The 20,820-nt window shown below is 46.4% G+C and overlaps 3 protein-coding genes across 3 annotated transcripts; all 3 read left to right on the top strand.

The window, feature by feature from the left end:
• The first annotated feature begins 6,289 nt into the window (after nucleotides 1-6,289).
• On the top strand, nucleotides 6,290-9,452 carry LOC120248798 (histone H2A type 1-B). The gene is made up of 2 exons (XM_039257279.1): nucleotides 6,290-6,697; nucleotides 8,525-9,452. Exon 2 carries the CDS (start codon nucleotides 8,527-8,529, stop codon nucleotides 8,917-8,919), a length of 393 nt encoding a protein of 130 aa, XP_039113210.1. The 5' UTR covers nucleotides 6,290-6,697; nucleotides 8,525-8,526; the 3' UTR covers nucleotides 8,920-9,452.
• Nucleotides 9,453-9,897: 445 nt separating this feature from the next.
• LOC120248796 (histone H3.1) lies at nucleotides 9,898-10,686 on the top strand. The gene has a single exon (XM_039257277.1). It carries the CDS (start codon nucleotides 9,917-9,919, stop codon nucleotides 10,325-10,327), a length of 411 nt encoding a protein of 136 aa, XP_039113208.1. The 5' UTR covers nucleotides 9,898-9,916; the 3' UTR covers nucleotides 10,328-10,686.
• A 4,423-nt stretch (nucleotides 10,687-15,109) lies between these two features.
• Nucleotides 15,110-17,217, top strand: LOC120248814 (histone H4). Its single transcript, XM_039257296.1, has one exon. The coding sequence runs from the start codon at nucleotides 15,164-15,166 to the stop codon at nucleotides 15,473-15,475; it is 312 nt and encodes a 103-aa protein (XP_039113227.1). The 5' UTR covers nucleotides 15,110-15,163; the 3' UTR covers nucleotides 15,476-17,217.
• Nucleotides 17,218-20,820: the final 3,603 nt, after the last annotated feature.

Genomic DNA, 20,820 nt, shown 5'->3' with positions numbered 1-20,820 from the left:
TTTCTCCCCATCTTGTCCTTCAAAACTTTTGCCTGCCTGCTTGCTTGCTTTCTTCTCTCTCCTCTCTCCCTTCTGCTCCCCTTCTTTGCTAATATTTGATACTCTACCTAAAACTTGACCCGTAACTGACAAGTTCAAACTAAACCCCAAGCCTCCTAAACTCAGACCTAGGCCTTTTTGCCATCTCTACAGAATACCTGGCTGGTCGGTAACAAATGAATGGAGAATTAAAATATATATATATATCAGATGCCTGGACTCTATGGTGGGACCCCAGATCTATACTGGGGAGTGCAGAGAAACCAGAAAACATTTGTATAAAATCTCCCCAGTTGTATCTGATAAGGTGCCAACTTTGGACACAACAGTGCTAGCAGGCAAGCCATCAAAGTGAAATTCTAGAAGGGTTTATACACTCCCTTGCTTAATAAAAACACCCACATTTTCTTCAGAGAGGCAATCTCTGAGTAACAAAGCAAACCAGAAAAATTTTACTCCCTGATTCTCCTTTCAGTCATGGAAAGTTCTTCCTACCTTCCGATCCAACAAAAACGCCCCAGAGACAGAAAGACCTGAATTTTTAGGGGAGAAAGGGGTGCTGCCCTGGGCTGACTTCTGAGCGTCAGGAAGCAGACAGAGGGTTTGGGAAGACTTTTCATTTGGAGGGAGGTCAAAAATTTGGAAAAGAGAAGAAAGGTGCCTCCCAAAATAACAGGGGGTCCAGAAAGTGTTCATGATTTGGGAAAGAGTGGAATGGCCTGGCCCCGCTACATGGCAGGTAAGAGAGCACAGACTTCTCAGTTCTGTCTTCAGAACAAGAAACAAGAACACTGATGTCTTGTTTCTTGGCTTTTCATTTCCATTAATTAATGTATACATTTAAGTGAGTTCTTTTTAATGTCCTTGAAAAACAATAATTGCCCATTCTTCTACAATTGTAATATAGAGGTGGTTTGAAGTGTTGGAGTTCATAGCTAATAATGGCCAGAAAAGAATTTTTGAGACACCTTTGGTGTAAAAAGGTGGTTTTATTAAAGCACGGGGTCAGGACCCATGGGTAGGAAGAGCTGCGCTGAGGTTGTGATGGGTGACTGATTATATACCCTCAGGTTGGGAGGGGGGTCAGGGACTGGGTAAGTCTCTAGAGATTTTTGAAAGCAAGGGTTCCAGGCCCTTGCGGGGCTGGGTGCTGTCAGCGAAAGGTCACTTATTACCATTTAGTACAACCTTAGTCATGAGACCTCTCAAATGTATACTATGGGGCGATACGCTTGGATTGCAATTGCCAGCCTGTGTCTTGAGGGTTTGGAAATAAAGGAATTTTCCAAAGGAATGTTTATGTGTTGAAGTAGACTTATAGGATCCTGCAGGGTCGAGATCATGTTGAGCTAAGATTGCCTTTTGCCCCCAACAAAGAGTCACCATCGAGGCAGCTGGGCTCCTAGGGGAGGTTGCTCTGCCGGTTCCAAGGACTAGTCGGTGAATTGGCTGCAGGCAGTAAGGGAATTTAATTTTTCGTTTGCCTTTGGTTGGCCCATCAACCACTAAAAATAATTTCAAGTAAACAAATAAAAATCAACTGTTGTTCCATTATCCAGGACATTTTTGCCATCAATCTTCTGGAAGCTTTACTTTGTGCAAGCCTATATAGACAGATATACAAATGTAATAGGAATGAGATCATAACTTCTGTTATCCTTTAAAATTAATAGAGATCTTGTTTCCGGGTAAACTGGGAAAACTCGGGCCCTGAGGCCTCGACTGAGCCCGTCCCAAAGGAGTCACCAAAGGTTATCTGTCTGGTCAAGAGAAAGAATTCACAGACAGACACAGGACACAGTGGATGAGGGATGCAAGTGGGAGAGTTTGTTGAAGTGAAAAGTACACTCTTGAGATATGAGAAGGAGAAAGCTTGAGAGAGAGAGAGAGAGAGAGAGAGAGAGGCAGAGAGAGGAGGAGGAGAGAGAGAGCGAGTGAGCGAGCGGCCTCCCCAGGGTTTGTCCTAGGTGTCAACTAGGATATTCATTACTAGGGGGTGAAAAGCAGGGTTTCATACCTCTTCTTCCTCATTTGCCCAAGGGCCCCCTGTCACCGCGCCTCTCTGTTGGGCCTGTCTGGTGTGACTGCCGTCTCCTGGAGCGGGGCCGGGACGGGCCTCTCGCTTCCCAGACAGCTGCCACTGTCGCTGCCTCCAGGTGTCTAACAACTGCCTTCCCTAACAGACCAGAGGGACGGCTCCTGGCAGGCACAACTGTGTTCTTCTCATCCGCAGGATTTATCTTTGGGGCAGAGCAAACATCTGCTTAACCAAACATCTGCTCTCATCTGCTCTCATCTTTCTGTGAACTGCCCTGGGCCCCTTTGAAGCCCCAGGCCCCTGTCCTGTTTCTAAGCTCAGGATGGTGTATGAGCCTCAATTGCCTGACCGCCTTTGGGGTGAGGTTTTGGGGTGATGCGGGTTCGGAGCCGACGGCCAAGCAAGAATTCTGGAAGACGTCTTTGGTGTGAAAAGGTGATGTTATGAAAGCACGGGGTCAGGAGCGGTAGGCACAAAGAGCTGCACTGGGTCGTGAAGAGTGACCGATTATATACCCTCAGGTTGGGAGGGGGTCAGGGACAGCGTTAAGTCTCTAAGGAATTTTGGAGGCAAAATTTCCAAGACTTAGAGGGGGTAGCTGTTGTTAGAAAAATCTCATTTATTACCGTTTAGTAAAACCTCAGTCATGAGCCCCTTCAGACGTGTAGCGGGGGCCGTGTGTTTGGAGTATGATTGCTGACATGTGCTTGGGGGTTAAAGACAAAGGAGGTTTGCAAAAGAATTTTCATGTGTTTAATGAGACATACAGGAGCCTGGGGGCGGGGAGGCGTGGGGTCAGGATAATGTTAAGCCAAGATTCCCTTTCGCTCCCAGGAAAGGGTCATCACTGAGGCAGCTGGGCTCCTAGAGGGAGGCCACTGCCGGTTTCAAGGACTTGTCAATGGGCTGTAGGCAGGAAGGGAATTTAATGTCTCATTTGCCTTAGTTTCCCCGCATCACCATGGCAAGTGCTTAAAGCCCCTTACACCTTGATGAAGGTGATATCAGGGCTCCAGGAAATGGAGTCTATAGGTTTCTGGAGATTAGGCTCTGGATACGATTGCCTTTTTCTTCCAGTTTACTCAGTTCTCCGCAAACTGAAGGAGACTCCTGTCCTGCACGGCTGTGACCTCCATCAGTCAGCCTTCTGCTTTCCCTCATTTCCCTGTTCTTGCGCAGCCAAGAGTGTCCGGGGAGTATCACACATGTCCCACCTGCCTGGGGGGGGGGGGGCACAGAGGGGTACTGTTAGCCTGTACTTTGCCCTCAGCTTGCCCCACATCCCCTCCTTATTTGAGTCTCATGTCTTTGTGGGGCTCTTATACATAAGAAACCACATTTGTTTTTCTCCTGTTAGTCTGCCCTGTGTCAATACAGTTATTAAACCACCCAAAGCGCCTAGAAAGGTAGAAGGGAACATTTTTCCATCTCTGAATATTCATTGCTAGTTTACAGATGAAACCGAGTGGTTATGCAGTTGTTGGGGTCTATGTATTTGCTAATTTTTTGTCTGGTTGTTGTACCCATTGTTCAGGGAGGGTGTTGACCTGTTTACCTTTAATCGTGGATTTGCCCATGATGGTATTAAAGGTGGTGGCTTGGGTCATTTGGGGGGCATCACTCAATATTTCCTGGATCTCTCCCATGTATCCAGGAGGTACACATGTTATTAAACCTCTGTTTGTTTTTCTCTTGTTAATCTTTAATTCCTGGGGGGGGGGGTGTCAGCCAACAAAGAGGGAAAATTATTTTTCCTCCCCCACCACAGCATACATTTGGAGCATGATTTTTTTTTTAATTTTTTTTTTTTTATGTTTTATTTATTTCTAGGAGAGAGAGAGAGACAGCGTGAGCAGGGGAGGGTCAGAGAGAGAGGGAGTCACAGACTGAAACAGGCTCCAGGCTCCGAGCTGGCAGTCAGCACAGAGCCCGACGCGGGGCTCGAACCCACGAACCGCGAGATCATGACCTAAGCGAAAGTCGGACGCTTAACCGACTAAGCCACCCAGGCGCCCCTGGAGCATGATTTTTTTTATCCACTCAGCCAACCTCTGTTTTTTAATGGATGTATTTAGGCCATACACATTATTGCAATTATTGACATTGATGGGGTTCAGGAGATACTGCCCCAAAACATGGCATCTTGACATACTGAATATCTTAAGCCAGAGGAGTTTTGGAAAACAGCAAAAGCAAGAGAGTCACTTTGACCTCCTCTTCCTCACTCCTCTTCCCTAAAGACAGGATTAGGGAAACATACTTAGTACCAGAAACAGGGAATTTAAGGCCAAGAAAGCTATATGAACAAACCTTGTTACTTCTTCACCATTTACTACCCGTTGCCCAAACCCCTTTGTCTTTTCAGTCCTTCAGAAAGATATTTCATTGTCTGAAGGTATAAAAGCTTCTTGCTCTGGTCACTTCTTTAGGTTTTCATTTTTTAAGGAAGACTCCCAAGTACGTGTAAAAATTCCAGTAAAATTTGTATGCTTTTCTCTTGCTAATTTATCTTTGGCAGTTTAATTATCAGACCCAGCCAGGAGTCCTAAAACGGTGGAGGAAAAATGTTTCTCCCCTACATGTTAGGCCTTAAGTTTGCCATTTTAGTTTTTGTTTTCTGGTGGTTTTGTTTGTTTGTTTGTTTTTCTCCTCACTGTTATTCATTTGTGTTTTCTAGTTCTGGCTTTCCTGTAGTCTACTTGAATATTTTTTTCTAATATTTTTTTATTTATTTCTGAGAGAGGGAGAGACAGAGAGAGAGAGTGAGCGTGAGCAAGGGAGGGTCAGAGAGAGAGAGGGAGAAACAGAATCTGAAACAGGCTCCAGGCTCTGAGCTGGCTGTCAGCACAGAGCCTGACGCGGGGCTCAAACCCACGAACCGTTAGATCATGACCTGAGCCGAAGTCGGACTCTTAACCTACTGAGCCACCCAGGCGCCCCTTGAATATTTCCTTTAGACAATTTGAATCTGATTCATCTCTTGTCTTTGGATAGTTTTTTAGTGGCTGCTCTAGTTATTATATACACATAATATCACAGTCCATTGGTATCTACATGTTACCAGTTCAATCTTTTAAATCTTTTTACCCTCTCTTGTTTATAATTATCTGAAATATTTCCTCTCCTTATATTGAGAACCACATCAGATAGTATTAAAAATGCATTAAAGTGTCCTGTCCAGGCAGTAGTTACTGGGGACAATGACCTTCTTCTCACATTTCTGTGCAAGCCTTTGCCCCCACCATCTCTCTCCCCAATCTGCCCTGCACGTTATTTTTCAGTCAAATGCCTAGAATTTACCCATTTCGAGAACATGCTGATCACGTTTCATCAAGCCGTTCTACTGCTACGGAGGCCAAGTGTTCGCTGACCTGCGTGACCCAGGGTGACCTAGCTGACCGGAAGCTTTCTTCTGATCCACTATCCGACGCAGGATGGATTCCCGATGCTGCGAGTGTTGCACTCCAGCTTCCACTCTGGGGTTTTGAGACAGGCCTGAATCCTGCCCGCTAGTCTACCAAGCGTTATACCTGCTCCTTCCTCCATCCAAAGTGACCTACTTTATTCAGGAAGTTAGAACAGTCCTACCTCCTACCCTCAGCTCCTGACATTCCCTCGGCTTTGGATGCATGTGGCCTTTTATGGGAGCATTTACTCTACCTTTTCGGCCAGCTTCTTCCCCGCTTCCAGGTTTGAACTCAAATCATGCCCTGGTGGCGAGGCTCTCCCCGGCCAGCCCTGCACGGCTCGTGTATGCCCTTTTCCCACGTGGTCTCCATGCTACTCATCACCAAAAACGGCACATACTCTTCTATGTATTTAGCTCATTTGTACCTCGCCACACTGGGAGGACATCACCACGAGGGCATAGTTTTCCTTCTGCTTTTTTCGCTGCCGTGTTCCATGGACCTGGAACTCTCTGGCATGTAGCCAGTATTCAATGAGTTTATGCAGAATGGATGCTGAATACTCATCTCCCTCGTGAAGTCTCTTCACTCTTCTGATTCACAGTGATTGCTCTTCTCGGCCAGGCACTCTCAAGTTCCTGACGGCTTACACCTTCATTTTTGGAGGCAGGATATCCTGTCCTAGTTCATCTTCAGACATACAGCCCCTCCCTTTCCAAAGAGTATCAAGTCTTTGAGGCAGGATTTGAGATATTTTTTATATCTTCATCTTGTGGAGACATTGAGCCAGTGGTTATTCTTTATTCCTGTTGTTGATACTGAGGATAATGAGGGAAAATGAAAAGATTGCATATTGTCAAGAGAAAAAGTCCTAGGTGTCTGAAGACTTAAGAGAAGGCAAAAAAGAAATGGAAGATGAGTATCTTGACTCTCCTGCCTGGTACCCTGGATCAAAGGATGTTTCTCTGACGGTTGGCTTATGAGTAGATTTTCCTCACATAGCCTCTTGTTCCTTTAACCATCCTGTTTGACTCAAGAAGACCTTTAGGCTTGAGCCTGCAAAAATTCCTGAAATAACTGTTCACCTCCATCTGGGCCTCATCTAGGTCTATCTCATGGACCATAAAAGGAAGAACAGCAAGATTCCTCCTGGCAATCTCTCTCGATGTTCCGTTCCTTGACGTGAGCACTAAGACCAGGCAAAGGCTCTGAGGTAATATAAACACTGTGTTTATAATACATCATTTTTTGGTGTGTATTTCGGTGTTGTGGGGCGTTTATTCCCTCATTTCCTAAGGGTCCCAAGACTGCTTGTGTTTGCGATTCAATGTTTCAGCCCTCTAAGCACAAGGGGTGCAATATGGTATGGATGTGGAGGCTGACAGAGGAATTTCCTGAACCCACTAGAATCCTTTGTGTTGTAGCCAAGTGAGAAAATAGAGAAGGTGAGAGTTGGGAATGGCAATGGAGGCAATGACTTTCCCAACCAGTAGTTTAGAGTCCTTGGTCTTGATGTGGTTCTGTAGTCGTGGGTGGTCTGGAGCTGATGGCCAAAAAAGAATTCTTGAGACGTCTTTGGTGTAAAAAGGTACGAGGACCTTTGCTGTAAAGCATGGGGACAGGATCCAGGGGCAGAAAGAGGTGCACTGGGGTTGTGATGGGTGACTGACTATACATCTTCAGGTTGGGAGGGCGTTAGGGACAGCGTAGGTCTCTGAAGAGTTTTGGAAGCAAGATTTCTAGGACCTTGAAGGGCTAGTTGTTGTTAGGAAAAGATCATTTATTACCGTTTAGTAAAACCTCAGTCATGAGACCCTTCAGGTGTTTGTCAGTGGGCCATAAGCTTGGAGTGTGATTGCCAACATACATCTTCTGATGATAGACATAAAGGAAGTTTTCAAAGGAATTCTTATATGTTAAAGTAGATTTACAGGATCCTGGGGGGTCGGGCTAATGTTAAGATAAGATTGCCTTTTAGGGGCACCTGGGTGGCTTAGTCGGTTGAGCGTCCGACTTTCGCTTGGGTCATGAACTCGCGGTTCGTGGGTTCGAGCCCCGCGTCGGGCTCTGTGCTGACAGCCAGCTCAGAGCCTGGAGCCTGTTTCAGAGTCTGTCACTCCCTCTCTCTGACCCTCCCTTGCTCACGCTGTCTCTCTCTCTCCTAGAAATAAATAAAACATTAAAAAAAAAAAAAAAAGATTGCCTTTTGGCCTTAGCAAAAGGTCCTAGAGGAATGTCACTCTGCCTTTTGCAAAGGCTGTAGTCAGTCGGGATATTTCGTTTTCAATTTGCCTGTTTTCCACATCAGTCTCATTCCCTCAGTGTAAGCCTGTGCAAGTTAAAGAACAAACAAAAAACCAAAAAAACAGACAATCTGGGTCTCTAAGTTTTGCAATCTCTAAAATGAAAACAGTACTCTCCTTGCCTTCAGGGTGATCCCATGAGGCCGCAGGTGTAAGGTAATGATTTAAACAGTCTACTGTGTCGGGTCAGAGCCGGGATGGGCCCGTTCTTGCCTTTAGTTTTCATAGTTCAGACACTTCTAAGGCTTGGGCTCTGACTAAGAATTACTTGTTGCCTTTCTTTCTGTTCTTTTGTGAGGTTTAAAGAGTTAAAGCAACTGCTGCACAGATATACTTTTTAAATGTAAACTATTTTAGAAATTGTTCTGTTGATTCCTTTCCAGAATCAGTCACAATCCTGGAAAAGGACAAATAGCCAAAAGACAGCAATGAGGACAATCATTCTTGCTTCAGAATGGATTTTAAACTAACATTATTGAGAAAATAAAATTGTTTCAATCATTAGCGCTAAAGTTTTTCAAATTACAGTGGATTATTCAAAAACCTCCCGCTAGGTGGAGGGCTTTTATGCAAATGAAGGATGCTGATTCTGATTTTTCGTTGGTTCCTTGAAAACAACCAATGGTAGACTTGTATTCAGCATACCTCCCGTTAGTATAAATACTTCTCTTGCTCGCAGTCTAGGCATATACTGCTCGGGTTTTCTTTTGAAGGCTTTTGCATCTCTCTCTTGTTAGTCATGTCGGGACGCGGGAAGCAAGGCGGCAAGGCGCGCGCCAAGGCCAAGACGCGCTCGTCGCGGGCCGGTCTGCAGTTCCCGGTGGGCCGCGTGCACCGCCTGCTGCGCAAGGGCAACTACTCTGAGCGGGTCGGGGCCGGCGCGCCCGTGTACCTGGCGGCCGTGCTCGAGTACCTGACGGCCGAGATCCTGGAGCTGGCGGGCAACGCGGCGCGCGACAACAAGAAGACGCGCATCATCCCGCGCCACCTGCAGCTGGCCATCCGCAACGACGAGGAGCTCAACAAGCTGCTGGGCCGCGTCACCATCGCGCAGGGCGGCGTCCTGCCCAACATCCAGGCCGTGCTGCTGCCCAAGAAGACCGAGAGCCACCACAAGGCCAAGGGCAAATAAGCTGTTGACTTTTCACAGGCCTCTTTTTTCCTGATCAAAAAAAAGCCTACCTAACTACTTAAAAAGGCTCTTTTAAGAGCCACCCACAGGTTCCTTTGGAAGAGCTGTCGTGCTTTTGGACTGTTAGGAGTGTTTAAAAACCTGGGGGCGGGGAGAGTGAAATGTCACAATATCCCTGGGAAAGCTTTTCCCCATAGAAATTCTTTGAACAGTTTTGGGAGAAGACCAACACGGGAATTTAGTGTAAATGTTGCAAACCCCATTAGCTGTGTTTAGCCACGTCGTGTGTGTTAATTTCTAGTCCAGTAGAAACGGGCATTGATGTATTCCACAGATGAAGTTGCAAAGTTCTTCGTAATGACAGTAGCTTGGCTTTGGAGAAAGAGGTCCTAGTGAAAGGCACTAGAATCTTCAAATTATTTTATGGAAAACAACATCCAAGCTTATGAAAACATGGCATGTGTGCCAAATCAAGGAGGATAAGGTCACAGATCCTTGATAAGTCATGCTTGTAAATAAAGAGCATTTTACTAGTTCTCCACATTATTTGTGCCACACCCAAGAAAATTCTGAATGTCATTTTAGATGCAGCCCATGTATACCTTTACCTAAACACCTGCAGAATAGCTTGATGGTTTCTCTCTTTAAAAAGTCCAGTGGAAAGTCCCTATGTTGCTTTGCGTGATTACCTTACTTTACATTTTAAAATATCTGAAGCTCTCCGTGCAAGAATTTTGTACACAGTGCATATAAGCGCGAAAGGGTAAATAAATGACGTCAGAGTAACCACACTTAAGGGCGGGGTTTAGGATTCATTCACCAACCTGAAAGCAACTCTTAATCCGGGCTCCCTGCAGGGAGTTAGACCAATCTGGGAAGGGCGCGGGAACTTTTGAATGTTCTTGGGCCCAATGATTGGCGGTCAGGCTGTATAAAGGAAGGAGGGCTGTGTCCCTCTCACCGCTTTCGGTGAAGACACTCTCTTTGCGCTCTCGAGATGGCTCGCACGAAGCAGACGGCGCGCAAGTCGACGGGCGGCAAGGCCCCGCGCAAGCAGCTGGCCACCAAGGCGGCCCGCAAGAGCGCGCCGGCCACGGGCGGCGTCAAGAAGCCGCACCGCTACCGGCCCGGCACGGTGGCCCTGCGCGAGATCCGCCGCTACCAGAAGTCCACCGAGCTGCTCATCCGCAAGCTGCCGTTCCAGCGGCTGGTGCGCGAGATCGCGCAGGACTTCAAGACCGACCTGCGCTTCCAGAGCTCGGCCGTCATGGCGCTGCAGGAGGCGTGCGAGGCCTACCTCGTGGGGCTCTTCGAGGACACCAACCTGTGCGCCATCCACGCCAAGCGCGTCACCATCATGCCCAAGGACATCCAGCTGGCGCGCCGCATCCGCGGCGAGCGGGCGTAAGTTCCCTTAACGAAGGCGCCAACCTTAAACCCAAAGGCTCTTTTCAGAGCCACCCAATTAACTCAGCAAAAGCGGCTGTGAACTTTTAGGTGCTCTTTTTGTGAACATGACCATGTTGCTGAACATTAGTTGAAATCCGTGCTTACCCTCCAGTCGTATTCCATCTGTTTTGGACACCATGTAACATATGCCTATAATGCTTCTGTTTACGCACTTTCCTAGATCAGCTTATATACGTTTACTAAAAAGGGGACGACCTTGAACCAGTGTTTAAACTGTCTAGTTGTTCCTTTTTCACTCCAACCAATTATCTTTAGAGAAAACATTTTTTACACTACATTTTTAAAGTTTATTTTAAAAATATTTTTATTTATTTCTAGGAGAGAGCGTGAGCAGGGGAGGGTCAGAGAGAGAGGGAGACACAATCCAAAACAGGCTCCAGGCTCTGAGCTGGCAGTCGGCACAGAGCCCGGCGCGGGGTTCGATCCCACGAACCGTGAGATCATGACCTAAGCGAAAGTCGGACGCTTAACCGACTGAGACCCAGGCCCCCCTACACTACATTTTTAAAACCTTTCACTTTAGAAGAATAAAGTACTGAAGAACAGGGCCGCCTCCAATTCCAAAGGCTTTGCCTTTGTTTCCCGTACATCTTAGATCTTACATCTACCTTCTTTGGCCTACATCTGAGATGTGGGTTAATGCACTGAGCTAAATCATGTAGATAACCTTCAACAAAAAACAAGATTCACCTGAATTGTGTGGTTTACTTGCATTTATTTACATTCCAGGATTTAAAAAACTTTTTAATGTTGTATTTATTTTTGAGAGACTGAGAGTGTGAGGCAGAGAGGGAACAGACAGAATCTGGAACAGACTCCAGGCTCTGAGCTGTCAGCACAGAGCCCAATGCGGGGCTCGAACCCACAAACGGTGAGATCAAGACCTGAGCTGACCTGAGCTGAAGTGGGATGCTCAACGGACTGAGCCACTCAGGTACCCCTACATTCCAGGATTTTGAGAAAACAACTTAGAGTGTACAAAACATTTGCATTTTTCTAAATAGTAAGGTTGGATATTTCTATCAGTGAGTGTGTGTGTTGTTGATTGTGTTGTATTTTTAACATTAAGTTTTCCAGGCCCTCCTACACACAACTGTCTGGCACAGAGCTTTGCTACCCATGTAAAGGGCCTGTCAGAGGCATCAATGATGTTCTTGGCTTGAGCCAGGGACTGTTTCCCTGCCCGGTCCCATATCTGGGCCCCAGCTGAAGTACAAATATCTTGGTTTTTTTTTCTTACTGTTGTGCTGGCTCTCATGTACATTCCCCCCCACTCAGTATTTTGAGGGGACGTGGCTAAGGTCATGCTGTTAGAAAAAGGGTGTTTAAGTCACAGGGCCTGAGAAGATAGCTTGGTAAGGTACAAGTGCTCATTGCTGTCTGAGGGTTAGACGGCCAGGGGACAGTGGCTCAGACTAGCTGTCCCCACTCCGTTCCCAGTCAAGGAATGTGGATTTGTCTCTAAGTCTTCATTTACTTGAGCCCCTCAACAGAAAAACTACCCAGGGTCTGGAAGATAAGGATAGCACCATCTTAGAATTCATAACCTTGTTAACCTTTGTGCCAGGAGTAGTCTGGAAACTGGCAGTTACAGGGCAGCATTTAGGTTTTTATATGGCCTATATTCAAATTCCAATTTTACCACTTACCGTGTCCTCTGACGCAAATTGATTTCTCCATCATCAGAAAATTAGGGAATGACACTACCCCTCTTAGACTGTTCCTGGGATAACACAAGTCGATTCTGGGACACATGGCATTGTAGAAATGCTATTAATTTTCCTGAGCTGTGCATGATTTTCCCTTATACTCTAACATTTTTTTAAACTGAAATAAAATCTCAAATTTTACCCTCTAAATGTTCTTTTCGTTTGGCATCACTTTATTGAAGTAGATTTGGCTCAGTCTGGAAATCAAACTTCAGCGGGTATTTTAAAATCAAAGAATGGAAGAAATTCCATCATAAATATTGCAAATATTTTGTAAACTCAAAGTTGTTTTCTCAAAATCCTAGAATGTAAAATAGGTGCAAGTAAACCACAAAATTCAAGGTGAATCTTGTTTTTTGTTGAGAGTTGTCCACATGATTTAGCTCAGTGCATCAGCCCACATCTCAGATGTAAGCCAAGGATGGTAGGTGTAAGAGCTAAGGTGTGGGGAAAAAGAAGAAAATTTTAATATCACTGCAGGAAGCATTTCTTACTTTCCATTAGAGGCGTGGCTAAGGTCATGCTGGAGGGGGAAAATGGGTATTTAACACACAGACTGTACTTTTTAAATGGCTGTTGCAAGGTTCTCCGTGAAACAAAGTTATTCTTTCGCAGACAAGGTGATACTACACCACAGGCTGAAATTTACAGCTACTACTGTTGGCTCTAGAACTGCTTCTGGTTTGTTACAGACTTTCAGACTAGAAGAGGCAGCCAAGGTCAACGTGTATTTTTCAGACCAAAATATTTCGTAGTAGCTCTTCCAGTCATCCCAGTAGAAGTGACTCAGTAATCAATGAGTGTCTGAGATTTAACACAACACTGGGAAGTCCATGTAGAAATTTGAACTGCACTCCACACTCGGCTGCCAAGAGCCAGGAGGCTGACTTGTCAACGCACCTTTGGAAAGAAGACCTGGGGATAGTTTTAGACAACCATATTTAACACACTGTGTATGAAAAACAAAACAGTCTGTCAATCACTAGATGAATAGATAAAGATGATATCTTACACAGAGCTTGACAATACTGGTTTGAAATGCATGTGTCCACTCATTTGCAGATTTTTTCAATAAATACAACAAGAGTCCTGTAAATGTTTTTCTCTTCCTTATGTTTTCTTAATAACATTTTCTTTTTCTGGTTTACTTTATAATAAGAATACAATATATAATACAAATACAACATATGTATTAATAGACTTTATGTTATCAGTAAGGCTTCTGATCAACAGTATGGTATTGGTAGTTTTGTGGGGGGGCGGGGGGGTAGTGGTCAAAAGTTATATCCGGATTTTCAACTGTGCAAGAATCAGTCCCCCTAAACGCCTGCGTTGTTCAGTGTTCAACTGTAAATAGCATGGGATATTAGTAATAAAAAGAATGAAATCTTGCTATTCACAACGTGGATGGACTTAGAGGGTATTAGGCTAAATGAAATAAGTCAGACAGAGAAAAGACAAATACTGTATGATTTCATTTACATGTGGAGTCTAAGCAACAACGAAAACAACAACAGCTGCCACCAGAGATAAGTACAGAGAACAAATTGGTAGCTGGGGGCGAGGGGTAAGAGGCAAAGAAGGTAAAGGTGATGAAGAAGTAAAAACATCCAGTTATATAATAAATAAGTCACAAGGATGAAAAGTGCAGCATAGGGCGTATGATCATATTGTAATAACTTTGTATGGTGACAGACGGTAGCTACACTTATGAGCATTTCATAATGTATCTAATTGTCAATTCACTATGATGTACACTAATATACTGTTGTCTGTTGCTATACTTCGATTGAAAAGAAAACAAAACCAAAATATCCAGAATCCATCAATGTCTTGTACTTTATTAAATGATGATATGATAAAAAAAAAAAACCTTCACTATTATATATGTATCTGTGTTGCCTATACTCTGTGCAGGGTAAAGGCCTGAAAATGAAGGCTCGGGGCAATCTCCTAACTCCAGACAGATTCTTTAAGCAACAATACCAACTAAAACTCAGGCACATTTATGTAGGACGTCTTTGTGTCCATCTCTGTTGTAGCTTTTCGCTTCCATTAGGTAATTTCAATCTTTACAAAAGTTCACTGAGTATGATCATCACTCCACCTTAATAAATAAAGAAAACGAAGGGCAACTTTCCAAGGTCACACAACTGTAATAGAGGAAAAATAACTTTCCCCTACCCTGAGATTTTGGCTGAGACCCGTGTCATAACAGGCACATTAACGAGAGGAAAACAAAGGTTTAATGACATATATACCTCATATATACATGGGAGAAACTCTGAAATACCTAGTAAAACTCCCTGAAAAGGCCCAAGACACCACCTTACATACCATGTTCCAGTAAAGACAGATGTCCCTGTGGGAGGGGCGAGCCCAGGGAGCCAGTCAGGGGCTCCCAGGAAAAGGACTGGAAACAAGGCAAGGGTGTTATGCAGAATAAAGTCTCGGCTTTCTCCACTGACAAGATTCTGTGCTCATGTAGTCGTCCTTTTTCTGGCACAGAGAGGGAGACACAGATTGAGATCTCCTTTATCAATGTCAAACGCCCCTTAAGAGTGACTTCTACTCTGCTTTTAGAGATTCTCCGGTATTTTTAAAAACTAAACTGCTCAAAAATAGCCCTTATGTCAAAGAGGCCTATTTGGGGGCGGCATATTCTGTACCCTTCATAGGAACGTGGCATATTTGGGGAAGATGTGTCTTGAACTCGTACACTCCTGTTTTGGGGTGACATCTTAGGGTTCCCTTCCCAGCTATCAATCACCCGCCTTCTGAAGGAGAGAGCGCAGTACTTGGTTACAAAAAATAAGCCCCTGTGAACACTCTCACGAGCAGATAGAATTTCAGATACAAACACCAACAGGCTCAGGAAAGGCTCCTTCCCCCACACGTCATTGGCTCTCAGTGCAGAGCGGGGCGGAGTCCGGGGTGCGGCCGCGGGGCTCGGTTCCCGCCCGCGCCTTCGGTTCTCAACCAGGTCCGACGGCTGCTTATAATTACTGCGATCGCGACAACAGGGCCATCGCTGCGACCTGCTCCCGTAGCGCACCGAGGCAGCCATGTCCGGCCGCGGCAAGGGCGGGAAGGGCCTGGGCAAGGGCGGCGCCAAGCGCCACCGCAAGGTGCTGCGCGACAACATCCAGGGCATCACGAAGCCCGCCATCCGGCGGCTGGCCCGGCGCGGCGGCGTCAAGCGCATCTCCGGCCTCATCTACGAGGAGACGCGCGGGGTGCTCAAGGTGTTCCTGGAGAACGTGATCCGGGACGCCGTCACCTACACGGAGCACGCCAAGCGCAAGACGGTCACGGCCATGGACGTGGTCTACGCGCTCAAGCGCCAGGGCCGCACCCTCTACGGCTTCGGGGGCTGAGCGCCCGCCACCCGCCACGTCTGCAGACACAAAGGCCCTTTTCAGGGCCGCCCACTTTCTCTGAAGAGAGTTGTACGCGTCTTAACTCTTTCTCCGGTGGTGCAGCCGCTAGGAAGGCTCGCTCGGCGGTCTTCGGAGGCTCCGGTGTCCGTGCTACGTGCGGACGCGCTGAGCGCCACCCACCTCGCCTTCCGGGTATCTTCCCGGACCAATCCGCTCGCAGCGCTGTGCGGCGGGCCAATCCCGAGCAGCGGCTGGCCCAGGGGACCAATGGGGAGGCGTTGGTCGGTCCCCACGCCCACCGCTCTTTACGCGGGGTTGCAGTCCGCCTCTCCCGCGTCCCTTCCTCCCCGAGACCCCGAGCTTCAGGCCCCGCCGGATGCCCTGATCCCCCGAGGCTGCGCTGGCTATTTGCCCAAGTACCCGGACGGTGCTCCCGCCCCTGCGGCAGCCAGGGAAACCAGAGTGCGTGGCCCGAGAGGATGTTCGTTCCCGTGGGATGGCCCCCAGCGGTGTGCAGACAGGGAGCCACGTTCTGGCTCCCCTCGCCCCCGCGGGCGTCCGCCGCCTCGGCCTCCGGAGTGCGAGCCGGTGAGGCCGAGGTCGGCCCCCGCCCCGCCCCCGCACGCGGTGTGCTGCAGCTTAAAGGTGCCTTTGCTGATTTCCATCCTCAGGCCGCGGGGCCTCCTTAAGCCTCCGGCTAAGCACAGTTTGGAAATTCCCATTTACTAGATTAAAGGGAGGCTGTTACAATTCAGGTCTCTGAGTACAGGGAACCCCGAGGCCTTCGGCAGGGCTCAAATCGGAGGGGCTGGGGGAGAAGCTCCCGCCTCTGAGGTCACTGGCTCTCTGGTGACTGCCTTGGACTTTACCTTCTTCATCTCTGCCCGGCTCATCTCCCTCCCGCCTCTTGTATGAATTGTAAGGTTATTTTTCTTTTTTTGTTTTAATGAACGTTTCAAACATGGTTACAAAAAATCTTTTGACTGTCCTCCAATTGATAAAGCAGGCAACGGAATACTCCGCATTGATTTAATGCTTGAGACATATATTGACATTTGCTTAAAACACCTCTGCTGCTTGGCTACTCTACTAACCTGTCTCTCTGACACTTCAAGAAGAGTCTTGAATAGTCAATTGGAAAAGAGATTCTTGAGTTCAAGTGAGCGGTCTGGTTGAGAGGAAAATTTGGGAAGCGCCAGTCTATAAATGCTAAGACTGAATGAGATCAAGACTTTAAACAGCATTTATGACTGTACATTTTAATGGTAAATGGAAATGTAAATTGTCCTCAGAAGCGACTGGATATCCTTGAAGTGGTGGTCCGAGTTCAGGATGCTAGAACAAAAATATCATAGATTGTGTGGCTAACAACATTGATTTCTCACAGTTCTGGAGGCTGGGAGTCCAAGATCAAGGTCCTGGAAAATTCAGACAGGGCAGATTCAGACAAGATTTGGTGTCTGGTGAGAACCCATTTCCTGGTTCATAGACTTGTCTTGCTGTGTCTTCACATGGCAGAAGGAAGGACCAGAGAGCTTTCCGGAATCTCTTATGTATAAAGGGCACTAATTCCATTCAGGCCTGCTCCATCCTCATGGCCTAACTGCTACCCAGATGCCGGATCCCTTAATACTGTCACTTTGGGACTTAAAATTTCAGCACAAGAATTTGTGGGGGATACATACGCACAGTCCATACTAAATGGGATGCTATAGAGCCCTACTAAAGAATAAAGCAACTCTGGAGCACATTTGGCTCATTTCTTGGCCCCTTCTCTGTTCTTTGTGTCACTATTGGTATGTTCTGTGTTCTGTGAAACAGTTTATGCTCAACAGGAGAACACCATGGCCTAGCTCTGAGTGTCAGGTGAGCTTCTGGTGTCACTAAAGGCTGTGATAGTGTCAGCTTCTGGTGACACTAAAGGCTGTGATAGTGTCAGCTTCTGTCTGTTTCTCAGTCCCAATGGTTGGTTTTCGGAGGGCGGCCTTGATCACCTCTAAAATTTTATCAGTTTCCTTCTACCCACTTCTAGCTTCATAATGAAGCTTGGCATAGATCCACCTGCATATTTGATATGTCTACTTGAATATCTAATGGACACCTCAGACTTGTCCAAATTAGGTATCTTAACACATAACTCCTAAATCTGTTCTTCCGCATTCTTCCAGGGGCTCAGCTCAGAAAACTTGCAGTCCTGTTTGAGCTCTTTCTCAAAACTTTCATCCAACCCAGTCAGCTGTATCTTCCAAATCAATCAGAGCACCTTTCCTGACATCCTCTGCTGCTACTGCTGGACAAGTCACAATCACCTTTTGTCTAGGCGACCATAACTAGTCTTTCTGTGTTTTTTTCCCCAACCCCACAGCTAGAATGACCCTTTCAAAAGATGTATGTCCACCCACCCTCTGCCCAGAACATTCCAGCGGTGTTCCATCTTCATAATAAAAGCCAGTGTCTTTGTCACAGCCTACAAGGATAGTAGCCAATAAGCCCAGTTTGCCTAAGTTTGAGGGATTTCTGGGGTGTGGGACTTTCAGCGCTCAAACTTGGAGAAAGTCCCAGGCAAAGAGGATGAGTTTGTCACCCTACCTAAGATGGCTTTACGTGATCTGGTCCTTGGCCGACCTCCTTTGCTGTCACATTTCTATGTGCTCACTGAGCTTTTCGCTGCTTGTGGAGTGGGGCAAGCATGGTCCAGTGTCACAGCCTTGATCCCGAGTTTTCTTTCTTCTTAGAAGTATCCTGTCCTGGTGTAGGGGAGATAACATTTTACCTGTACCTTCTTAGGGTTCTTAGGGGGCCTAAGAATTAAACTGACATTGAACAAGTTAATAGGAAAAGAGCATGCGCTTCATTTATATTTACATAAATATATTTTTATATATAGTCATTGGGGTACATTGATGTATTTTCTGGGACAAAGGTGCCCTCGTAGGGAAATGAAGACCCAAAGAAGCAGTTAGACTTGAACATTTATGCACTGAGTTGGACAAAAATAATAAACTGTGAAAACAGGACAAGGCAAGGGGGCTTGGGGTAGGGTAGTTAATTGTGGAAAGTAACTAGAAAGACAAGGGTTAGTTTACAAGATTTGCTTGTACAGATTTCTCACAGCCTTGATTCCTCATTCAAGGTGATAAAAATAAGAGTTTCCTCCTGGTAGAGGGATGACCTCTCCATACGGGGATTCTCTCTACTGCTTTCAAGAGGAAAAAGGAGAGCTCTGAGTGCCTGCTCGCATCTGTTTGTTTTTCCAGTGCCCTTAATCTTGATGTCAGAGGCAGATTTTGTGTGGCGTATGCTGCTCCCTGTCACTGGACATCTGCATGGCTGCACACTTCATTCAGGCCTCTGCTCAGAAACCCTTTTATGAAAAGAGAGCTTTCCTGACCGCCCTATGTAAAATAATACCCGCTTCTGCTCGTTCTTTAAAACAGCATATGTATCCCCACCAGTGTCGATATATATTTATTCTGTTTGTGGTTCTGTGTCCCCGACTAGAATGCAGTTCTGGGAAAGTGGGGGTTTGGTTTTGTCCCTGAGACCCCCCTAGCTCCTCAACAGGGCTGATAGCTGATACGTAGGAAGGTTTGTCGTGTAGGGAGAGGAAAGTCATTTTTCCTTCTACTCTTCTAAATTCTTGACTGGGACCTCCCTGCAACAAAAAAGACACATTAACAAGAGAAAAACAAATGTAATTATGTACAGACGTACAGGAGCCTCCACAAAGATACGAGATTCAAGGAAGTGATGAGAGCAGGAAGCTTTTATATCTTTTTAGACAATACATTTTTTTAAAATATTTTATTTATTTATTTCTAGGAGAGAGAGAGAGAGAGAGAGAGAGACACAGCGTGAGCAGGGGAGGGTCAGAGAGAGAGGGAGACACAGACTCTGAAATAGGCTCCAGGCTCTGAGCTGGCTGTCAGCACAGAGCCCGACGCTGGGCTCGAACCCACGAACTGCGAGATCATGACCTAAGTGAAAGTCGGACGCTAACCGACTAAGCCACCCAGGCGCCCCTATTGTCATAGCTTCTACACCTCCTCTCATATATAGAAAATCTGAATCCACACACCTCTCTACATATACTCTAGGTCCAGGACAGGGGATTCTGTCTGATTTGCTCCCGATGTACCCCACTGCCTTCAGCAGTTCTCTGGCATGTCACGTAAGGTCCATAAGTATCTCTTGAAGGAACACCAGCTAAGGACATAAAGTGACCACCCAGGCCCATTTTGATCCTCTGGCTGTCCAGAAAGCAGCTCTGAATTCTCCCCACTGTCAATTTAAATTAAGCCAGACTAGGTACTTTTATCATTTCCCAAGAAATATTGAAGGACAATTATCAGGTGGGAAAGGGGACCCGAAAAGCTAGGAGAGACACTGGCTAAAGCTAACGTAGGGAGGCTGCAGTCAGCGCCCCCTCTGCCCTCCCCCTCTAGATCTTGAGATACAGTTTATATATCATAACCGCCTCCCCCTTGAAGTGTACAATCCAATGTATTTTAGTATATGTACTTAATTGTACGGCCATGCCCACTATCTAATGTACACATTTCCATCACCCTCATTTCCATTTCTCTCTGAAGGAAGGAAAAAAAGCATGGCTAACTGCGGAGGGCTGTACTGACAGTGAATGAGGCACTTTCCCCTATAAACCAGATTTTCATTTCCCCTGAATCCAGTTCTCTGAGTTTTCTGGGACTCTGAATCTAGTTTCCTCCCCTGCCCACCATTTCCAGACTTTTTAAAAAAGACAAATCATTTTATTAGCGGTGAGAACTTCAGTACTGTTCTTGGGACCTGAGAGGGCCATTTAGATGTCTGAGGTCTATCTCATAATCTGCAAAGACATTTTTAAAATTCCTAAAGCAGGGTTTTTGGCTTTTCTGGCCAGCTTTCCCATCCCCCATTCCGACTCGCCTCTGGGAGGGAGGTGGGGGACATGAGATCATCAGTTCTGATTGGTTGACAACATGGATGGGACTTGCCGATTGGACAATGGTCCTCTTTGTTCCTGGACACCCTTGCCAAGTGCGGTAACCTGCTTGGTTTCCCCCCACTTTTGACTTGGAATATCCCTCCTCCCCTGCTCGTATGCGGTAAATGGGGACGGAGGAGCGGGGGAAATGACATGGAGCTTAGGGAGCTGCCTTCGCATAGAAGACGATCGGACCGAATTCCTTTCAAAATGCCACTGCTTTCCGGGATTTGGTCTCAGTACTGTTCACTTAGCTACGGTAGAGAGCTGCAGGCTCAAGTGCCCATACTGTTTAGGACAGCTCTTTTTCTGAGCAGTTGGGTGGCCCTGAAAAGGGCCTTTGATTAAGAAATGAAAC

This window comes from Hyaena hyaena, unplaced genomic scaffold (genome assembly GCF_003009895.1).
Source record: "Hyaena hyaena isolate Hyena2069 unplaced genomic scaffold, ASM300989v1 scaffold_614, whole genome shotgun sequence".
NCBI lineage: Eukaryota > Metazoa > Chordata > Mammalia > Carnivora > Hyaenidae > Hyaena > Hyaena hyaena.
The sequence above is the reverse complement of the archived record's forward strand: the minus strand, read 5'-3'. Positions and strand labels throughout refer to the sequence as shown.